Below are 9,644 nucleotides of genomic sequence, written 5' to 3'. Positions count from 1 at the left end.
ATATAAGTATATACGACAACATACATTTAATTTAAATTAATATACGCTGTTTACAGCAAATTCTAATTAATTAATTTTTATGATTTTATTGTTTTTAAAAGATAAAAATTACTCTAATTAAATTATAATTTTAATGTAATTTACATTGCATTAAATGTCAAGTGTATTTCCTTAACAGGCAACAGCTTAAAAAAATTGTACAAAAGTCATTTAGCAACAAGTTAATAAATATTTCAGAAGAAATTAAAACTTTTTATTAATTTCTAACAGTTTTTTTATACAAATGAAAGAATTTGTGTAAGAGTTTGAGTCAAAGTAACTGAAGTTTTTTAGCATATAAACTCTTTCTTTAGCTTATATATATACTAATAGTAAAAAATAAAAAGGGAGTGAAGGAATAAGCAAAACAGAAAGGAGTTGAAGTGAGTTACATAAACTATATTCAACTCAAACTTTTGAAACAGTAAGAAACTCTCATTCAAAAATCTTCAAATTAGTTTCATAAAAAACTAAACAGAAAAACCTTAAATATTGAACAATGATTTTTTTATATTTTTGCTTAATGCAGGTTTGAGAATGAAGCTTCTATCACCGCCTCGTATGTGAAAGACAACTCATTGTTTCTTTTTTGTTTATTTCATGTCTGTGACCGCCTTCTATTTTCTATAAATAAAAGGAACTGTCTTCTGCAAGAGTCACTATTTGCACACTCTATGAAAGCTTGAGCATACTCAATACACACAAAATTAATACTATCTTCTTCAACATTCTTCTTCTTTCTTTGTTATCTGTTCTCTGTTCTCTCACTTCTGTTAAAAATGAGTAAACAAGACTTGCTGAAAATTCAGGTACACTGAACACTTCATTCTCTAGTACTGTTGTAGTTACAGTTATGTTTTTGTGTCTGGTTTTTGGGCCCATGAAATGTTAATTCTGAACTGTTTCTTCTGTTTTTGGTCTCCTTTTAGACCTGTGTTCTCAAGGTTAATATAGACTGTGATGGCTGTGCACAGAAAGTAAAGAAAACCCTGCAGAAAATCGATGGTACATTAATCTCAGCACACCCCTCTTTTCTTTTCATGTTAACATGTTTCATCCTCAACTTTATTACCATGTCACACAATAAACATGTCCTGCTTTTTCTGGTTTGTAACTTTCCTTAATTAGATACACAGATGATGTTTGGGTTTTTCAACTTTTCTGTGTCTAATCTTCATTAGAGTAGATTTGTTTAGTTTTGTAAAAGAACTTGCTATTGCTGTTGTGCAGGTGTGTATTCTGTGAAAGTAGATGCAGGTGAAGGGAGAGTGGTAGTGGCAGGGGATGTGGATCCAGAGAAACTGGTGAAAAAGATAAAGATGGGAGGGAAACATGCTGAGATATATGGTGGCCAGAATATGAACCATCACATCAACCCTAAATTCCAGAACTTTCATGTTGATAACAGCAAAGTGGGAAGGGACACTAAGTCCCAGAATCAGAAGGGTCAGAAAGGTGGTGATGGTGGTCAAATTGGTCAAATAGGTCAAATAGCACACTTCCCAAACATGAAAGGGGTTCAAGATCTGAAGGTACCTGTCAAGGAACAAAAATCTGTGAGATTCAACTTACCAGAGGAGGAGTTTGATGCTAGTGATGATGGTTTTGATGAATATGAGGACAGTTTTGATGAATATGATGATGAAGAGGAAGAAGAAGAGGAAGTAATAGCCCATGGGCATGGGCATGGGCATGGGAATGGTAATTCAGTGCATCATAAAAAGATGATGCCAAAGATGGGAGATGGAGGTGGGCCTCATGGGCCTGGTGGTGTAATGAATGGGCCTGCCATTAATAATGGCCATAAAGACAATGCTGGTGGGAGTAGGAACAATAATGGAAGTGACAAGAAAGGTGGTGTTATTGATGAAGCAATGGTAATGAAGGGCAAAGGTGCCAAAGTTGATGATGGTGAAGGGAAGAAAAGTAGCCAAAAAGGTAAAAAGAAGAAAAAGGATGGTGGATTGCTAGGTAGGTTTCTAGGTTTGGGGAGAAAGAGCAAAAAGGTTGGATTAGAAGAAGTAACTTATAGCAGTAACAGCAAGAAGCAAGACAATGGAAGTGGAAATAAGAAAGAGAAGGAAGGAAAAATGAAGGATCATAGCAATGGTAAAAAAGATTTTGATTCTCTTGATTATGACAAGACCCCTCTTCTTCATAAAAATGGCAAAGTAGGTCCAAGCCAAAAAGGGTATGATGCAATGGAACAACATCAAGGAATGCAGATGCAGCATGTTCCATATAATAACCTTCAGCAGCAGCAGCAGCAGCAATACATGATGGGTATGATGATGAACCAACCTCAACATCAACATCAGCATCATCAGCATCAGCATCATTATCAACATGAAGCAAATATGAACAACATGTATCCAACAAACATGATGTATGGTAGGCCACATCCATATATGAACTACATGGCACCACCTCCAATGCCATCTCACCCAATGGCTGATCCTATTACTCATACTTTCAGTGATGAGAATGTTGAGAGCTGCAGAATCATTTAGTAATGAGTAGTTACAACTATTACATTCTGTGTTTTGGTATTTTGGGAGTTCATAGAACTGGTAAATGTGTAATCTTTAGATTAGATTATATTATAGTTTACATTATAAATCTTTTTTTTCTATTTATGGAGCTGTTTTTACATTATTGAGACAATTATTTATAAGACTTGTCATATTTTGGAACACTGTTAATGGGAGATAGAGTGAGAGTCTGACAAAGCCAAAGCATCGATACCTTGTCGAAGTTGTTTATGAACTAAATTGAAAGTAAAATCCAAAATGTTTTGGATATATATATATGTATATTTTTTTGCTATAGACATAAAGTGAAAGTATTAAGAGACAAAACATCGAATACTTTAACTGCAGAAAACACCAGTTTGTAGTAAGACGTTTTTCTTATCTCTTTTTAGCTTGAATTAAGGTCATACATAGGATTGATTGTTTTTTCTTAGATAAGAAGTTACAACGTTTGAAACTGTTAGTTAATAAGTGTAATCTTAGTTACTATTTATAAGTATTAATCTTGACTTGTCAGTTACATTTGAATGGGAAGATTGAAAGAGGTTATTTATTAGAAGATGATATAAGTAGTGTCGTTTTAGGTTGGCTTCGTTTTTTTTTTTGTTAAACCATTAAATTGACTATTAGTTTTGTAATTTTTTTTATATTTTTTGAACTCAATTAACAACTGTTAATGTAAAATTATCAATAATAAAATTATACAAATGATTTATAACTTTTTAGTATAAGTTTTGGTAATATTTTATCGTTTTTTATTATGAAAAAAATGGACACGGTATATATTTTCATTAGTGTACATTTAAATTTAAATTTAACTAATTTTAAAATAATCTAGCAAGTTCATTCCTTTAAATTCGTATATTATTTTCTGTTTCCCATGTGTAGGAAAATAACTGCAAAACCAATCTCGCTGTCACGACTACGAGGGAAAAAAAAGGTGAAAACAGAATTTTTGTATCAAAAATTTATCAATAATGTAGCAATGATTTTAGACATGATTGATCACAAACAAATCATGTGACGGGGATACCATGGAGGAAAAAGGCAAGGCTTTTTTATCAACACAAAAAATGTAAAAAAAAGGAAAACAAATACTTTCATTCCATTTTATTTCACATCATCAGAATACTTTAATTACCTTTCAATTTCTTAAGAATATTTTAATTAAATCCTCAATAAAAATTTATTATCTATTCAGTGGTTATTGTTAGATATATCTTTAATTGATTTTTTTAAATTTTTTCGTTAATACTAATGTGATTATTATCTCACTCGTTCTTTAATTTTTTTATTTATTTATATATTCAAATGTTAAAGGATGTGAGAATATACTATATAATTAATATAAAAGTGATAGTGTATTAAAACATAAACATTAATTTTTATTACTTTAATTAGCGAGAACAATTCAATTAATGCGGTAATGAAAATAGTTGTTTGATATCTGTAGGTATTTGAAAGCTATTGAATGTTACTTAAGAGTACAATTACGGATGACAACATTTTGGATCGGACATGGATAGTTTGTTTATCCACAATTCCATTAATAATAGAAAAATTGATTGTTTATTTGTTCAGTTATTTGTCAGATTTTTGTTTAAAAAATATTTACAATTTTTTTAAAATTTGTTGGTATTTGTGGATATATGCAGATATTTTGAAAATGATATTTTATAAAAAAATTTAAATAAAATTACAAAAATATATAAAATATAAATTAAATTAAATATGTTAATTTTAATTAAATTTAATCTAATATATATATATATATTAAATTTAATTTTAATTAAATTATCTTTAATAAAATATAAATTTTAATTTTAATCTTTTACCGGCCATGCACGAATATCTGTGGATACGAATAATATGATATTTACATCGTTCCGTTTATGAACGAATATTTACTATCCATCACAAGTTTTATTCACAAATACCCACATATACAAATATTTTTGTCATTCCTAAATATGACCATATAGAAATTTCAATATGCATTAGTAAGATTTTACTCTTCCAAATGAATAAAAGAAAATTTTGATACTCCAACCTATTTGTTGGGAGATTTATTCACTAAATTTGGTTGTCCAACACGTTTTTAATAAAATAATAAAAATCATAAATTGTTAATAACTATAATATAATTTTTTATTTTCGTAAAATGTTTATTTTATCATGGTGATGTTACTAACAAATCTTTTTAAAGCGTGAGTTATTACTCAATTGGGTGTTGCTTGATGTAAGATGAGTGTTCTATGTGTTCACAACATGGTGATAAGTTCTCATAAGTAATATCATTATAATGAAAGAAGATTTGAAAAAAGAACACATTCTCTTACAAAATTAATGGTCGGAAATAAATCATTCAAATTTTTTACTTCTTTAAAATGAAAGACTGAAATCACTTGTAATTCAGAATATTATACTGTAGTTTGCATAATATATATGAAATATGTGATTTATGAAAGAACGGTATATTAAAATTATGGCTTAAATATCTTTCTGGTTCTCATTTTCGTAGTATTTGTTGCTGATGGTTCTCATTTTGACAGAATGTTTAAAATGATCCTCATTTTTATCGAATGTTTAAAATGGTCCTCATTTTCGCAATTCGTGTTTTATTTGGTCCTTTTCTGTAACGCCGTTTAAATCATTAACGGAGCATTGTACAGGTAGCACGGTTTGTATTAGGGTGTGTTACGTGTATTGTACAGGTGTGGTAATTAGATATTTGGGGATAAATAAGTGAGCTAGGGTTTTGGTAAGAAATGTTTGGACAGTTGGTGAATTTTGACAATCTTATTTCTCCATTCCCAATTGGTTTTGCTGCAATCTTCTTTTTCCTGCAATCCCATTATATAGGTATGTTACGGTCCCAATCTTCGTGCACTATTGGTGGTTCAACGAGAAATGGATTAACCCGAGTTGTAGCTGCAGAGAAATGGCAACTTTGAGGATGGCAAGAACTCCAAAGAATGTTGGTAGAAAATTTTGGGTACAATCTGTTTTTATTTTTGTGTTAATAATAAATATGTTTTAATTTTTGGTTTATTGATTTACAGAGTGGTGGTTCCAATAATGTGGGCTGCAACTTTTTCAAATGGTGGTGTTGATGAAAAGGATATCATCATGATGACACAAATGAGGCAAATTAATGATTTGGAGAAGTCACTAAAGGTTGCTGAGAAGAGGCTGCAATTAGTAATAGGGTTAACTTGTGTTGTTATTGTATTATTCGTACTGTTATTGTGTGCAATCTTTTAAAGTCCAATATATTTTGTACTATTGTTAAATGAAGAAATGAATTAGTTTGATTATGATGATATTAGTCCCAACATGTTCAAAATAACATCTTAATCTGAACATTGAAGTAAATGACATTGATCTAAGCTTGAGAAAAATTAAATTGATCTAAGTCTGGAAGAAGTTAAATTCATAACGTTAATTCATCCTCATCAAAATGCACTACATCAATGTTTGGCAAAAGTGAAATTGAACGAAGTTTAAGGAAAGTCAAAATGTAGTACATCAATAATGAATTCTACATCAGAAATTTCAAAAAATAACTAAGACGTTTGTAGCTGCTATCATGGCCTCCTCCTAATATGTAATTTCATCCTAAACTGCTAATATGGTTCTTCTGGTGTTGGTAGTGGTGGTGCTTGACTCTCCACTTCATTCCTTGGTGGTTGAGTTGTTTGAGTTTTAGCAGTTGGTGCATTCTCAGCAGTTTGGGCATCTGGTGCAGTCTCAGCAGGTAATTTAGAAACCATGCAGAACATCACAACAATCGAAAGACAAACAAACCCCGAAATAGAATTACGAAAACCCTAACCCACGAGCAAACACAACCTAAAAAACCCTAAACCCACTTACCTCGTTGATGATGATTAACTGAAAAATTGAAATGAAGAGCGCAACTGCAATCCAATGATGAAATAACAAGTATTAGTTGCTTCCTTTACAAATTTGAGCTCAAGAAAGACGAAGATGAAGAAATTTTCCTAATTGCAAAATTTCCCCTAAATTGAAAAATTAACTTTAATTAGCCACCTGTACAGTACAACAGTACACGTACCACACCCTAATACAAACTGTGTCACATGTACAATGCTCCGTTAATGATTTGAACGACGTTACAAAAATAGGACCAAATAAAACATGAATTGCGAAAATGAGGACCATTTTAAACATTCTGTAAAAAATGAAGACCATTTTAAACATTTTATCAAAATGAGGACCATCCGCAACAAACACTACGAAAATGAGGACCAAAAAGATATTTAAACCTAAAATTATTTTCCAAAAAAAAAAAATTTCAGAACGTCTTATATGGAATCATAACAAAGTGAAACTATAAAATTTAATTTATGTATGATTTTATTAATTATGATTCAAGAAGTAGCCTTTAAATTTAATTTACTAAATAATAAATTTTGTTAGTTAAGATAGTTTTCTTATATTACTCTTATGTTATATTTAAAAATTTTAAAAGTGAACTTTAAATTCAACTTATTTTTATAAAATTAATTTATAAAGTGAGTATTTTCGTTTCCATTTGAAAAATAAATTTAAACCTAATTCATCATGTGAAATTAAGTTATAAGATGAATATTACACTAATTTATATTGTAAATTTGTCTCAGAGACGATAAATGTGAAATTTAAATGTTTGTATACTACTCAGGAGATTCCGTGAAGGATATCGTGGCAAAAGTGCAGAACCAAACCAAACCTTTGCGACTATCATCACAGTGGTGACAGAGACTTTTCAACAAATATCTGGTGCATGTGACAATTTTTATAGTAAAATCGAACCAGGAAAGTTATACGAATTGATACAAACTATATATCACAGTGTTTAAACAAGTTTAATGGCCAAAATTTGCAGATAAATTTATAGAATCAGTGAAAACACAAATGACCGATCCAACTTAGTTGTAACTCGAACTTCAACCTCAGTATATTACATAACTTAGTCGAACTGAACTGAGCAACATGTGGAGAAATTGTAATGCAATGATTACCAAAACAAATTCAACACGGCTCACTGAATGCATGCAACTAAGCATTCTTTTCAGCTGCCAAGTACCCTCTCACTCACCATACCCTTTTTGTTTTTTCTCTCCTTCTAACTAATAAGGTTAATCTTCTGCAAATTCACATCAAACAGTTCCAATTTATGAACTGGCTCTCTGATGAACACTGCCAAAAGAAAGAGAATCTCTCTGCCATTATGTTTTTCCCATGACTCACCTCCATCCAAAGGGTTACATGCTGCTTTCTCTATAAATCTCACCTCATAACACAGTAACATACATTATCATCTCTTATTCCAACCTTGAGCATAGCAATAATGGCTTCTCTCCTCTACTTTCTAGTCCTCTCTCTTTCTTGCTCGTTTCTTTTCTCACCATCTGAGTCCAACAATGTCATGAATCCTGCATACATGCTTGTTCTACCTACTCAAAAAGATGCTTCCACTGGTCTCCATTGGACCAACCTTCTCAAAAGAACCCCTCTAACACAAGTACCAGTCTTAGTGGACCTCAATGGAAACCAGGTCTGGCTCAACTGTGAGCAGCATTACTCATCCAAAACCTACGAAGCACCCTTCTGTCACTCTGCGCAGTGCTTCAGAGCCAACACACACCAGTGTCTCAGTTGCCCAGCGGCAACAAGACCAGGGTGTCACAAAAACACATGTGGTCTCATGTCCACCAACCCTGTCACCCAACAGAACGGTTTGGGTGAACTAGGTCAGGATGTTCTTGGAATCCACATCTCTCTGGGAACCCAACTCGGTGAAGTGTTCACAGTCCCTCAGTTCCTCTTCTCTTGTGCTCCTTCCTTCCTTCTCCAAAAGGGTCTTCCCAAAAACATCGAAGGAGTAGCTGGATTAGGCCATGCACCTATTTCTCTCGCAAACCAACTCGCTTCCCACTTTGGCCTACAACGCCAATTCACCACCTGTCTCTCTCGCTACTCTTCATCCTCCAAGGGTGCTATCATCTTCGGAGACGCACCCAACAACTTGCATGAGTTTCACGGCCACGCTATTTTCCATGACTTGGCTTACACGCCGCTAACCATCACCCCACAAGGAGAGTACAACGTGAGAGTCAACTCCATGAGGATCAACCAGTACAGCGTGGCCCCGGTGAAGAAGATATCATCAACCACAGTAGGACATTCTGGAGGAACCATGATTAGCACCTCAACTCCTCACATGGTTCTGCAGCAATCTCTTTACGAGTCTTTCGTTCAGGTGTTTGCTCAGCAGCTTCCGAAGCAATCCCAAGTGAAAGCTTTGGCACCATTTGAGCTGTGTTTCCGTACCAAAAACATCAGTGAGTATCCCAGCGTGGAGCTTGTGATGGAGAAGCCTAATGGCCCTGTTTGGAGAATCTCTGGAGAGGATTTGACCGTGCAGACACAACCTGGGGTGTCGTGTTTGGCCGTTGTGAATGGTGGAATGCAACCTAGAGCTGAAATCACCATAGGAGCACGGCAATTGGAAGAGAATCTGGTGGTGTTCGATCTTGCAAAATCAAGGGTTGGCTTTAGCACTTCCCCACTGAGCTCGTTTGGGGTGAAATGTGGGGATCTCTTCAACTTTGTTAATGTCTGAGAGAGTAGAAAGTTTCAGTCTTTACATATGCTTATTTATAAGGAAATAAGCACTAATAAAGTAAACTGAGAATAAAATCTCTTGTTTGTTCTCTGAGGAATTAATGTTCTTGTTTTTACCCTGCTTTGTTTGCTGATTAACCTCAGACACGGTGATTTGGTAACACATATTCAGAAAACACTTCACCGGTGCAAAAAATATGTTTTTTTAAATTCAGAACTTACCACAATCTACTATTTTTTTTTTTCACGTCTCGTCATAATAGATAAACGAAAATGATCTTTTAAAATTATTATATTTTTAAGTTATGCTATTCTAAAGGAATTAAAATATTGTAGATTACAAGTTTGAGGAAAATATATAATTTATTATTATGGAATAATTTATTTTATGGTCAAACATCTAATTTTGGAAGTCATTTAAGAACATTAAAATGGCTTTAA

The 9,644-nt window shown here is 32.8% G+C and overlaps 2 protein-coding genes across 2 annotated transcripts; both read left to right on the top strand.

The window, feature by feature from the left end:
• The first annotated feature begins 637 nt into the window (after positions 1 to 637).
• LOC114186958 (uncharacterized) lies at positions 638 to 2,732 on the top strand. The gene is made up of 3 exons (XM_028075044.2): positions 638 to 848; positions 969 to 1,044; positions 1,270 to 2,732. Exons 1-3 carry the CDS (start codon positions 819 to 821, stop codon positions 2,547 to 2,549), a joined length of 1,386 nt encoding a protein of 461 aa, XP_027930845.2. The 5' UTR covers positions 638 to 818; the 3' UTR covers positions 2,550 to 2,732.
• A 5,148-nt stretch (positions 2,733 to 7,880) lies between these two features.
• On the top strand, positions 7,881 to 9,301 carry LOC114186823 (basic 7S globulin 2-like). The gene has a single exon (XM_028074861.2). It carries the CDS (start codon positions 7,927 to 7,929, stop codon positions 9,199 to 9,201), a length of 1,275 nt encoding a protein of 424 aa, XP_027930662.2. The 5' UTR covers positions 7,881 to 7,926; the 3' UTR covers positions 9,202 to 9,301.
• Positions 9,302 to 9,644: the final 343 nt, after the last annotated feature.

Source organism: Vigna unguiculata, chromosome 6 (assembly GCF_037176805.1).
Source record: "Vigna unguiculata cultivar grain cowpea cultivar isolate G323 ecotype 2 chromosome 6, ASM3717680v1, whole genome shotgun sequence".
Lineage (NCBI taxonomy): Eukaryota > Viridiplantae > Streptophyta > Magnoliopsida > Fabales > Fabaceae > Vigna > Vigna unguiculata.
Note: the sequence above shows the minus strand (reverse complement) of the source record. Positions and strands in the feature narration are given on the sequence as shown.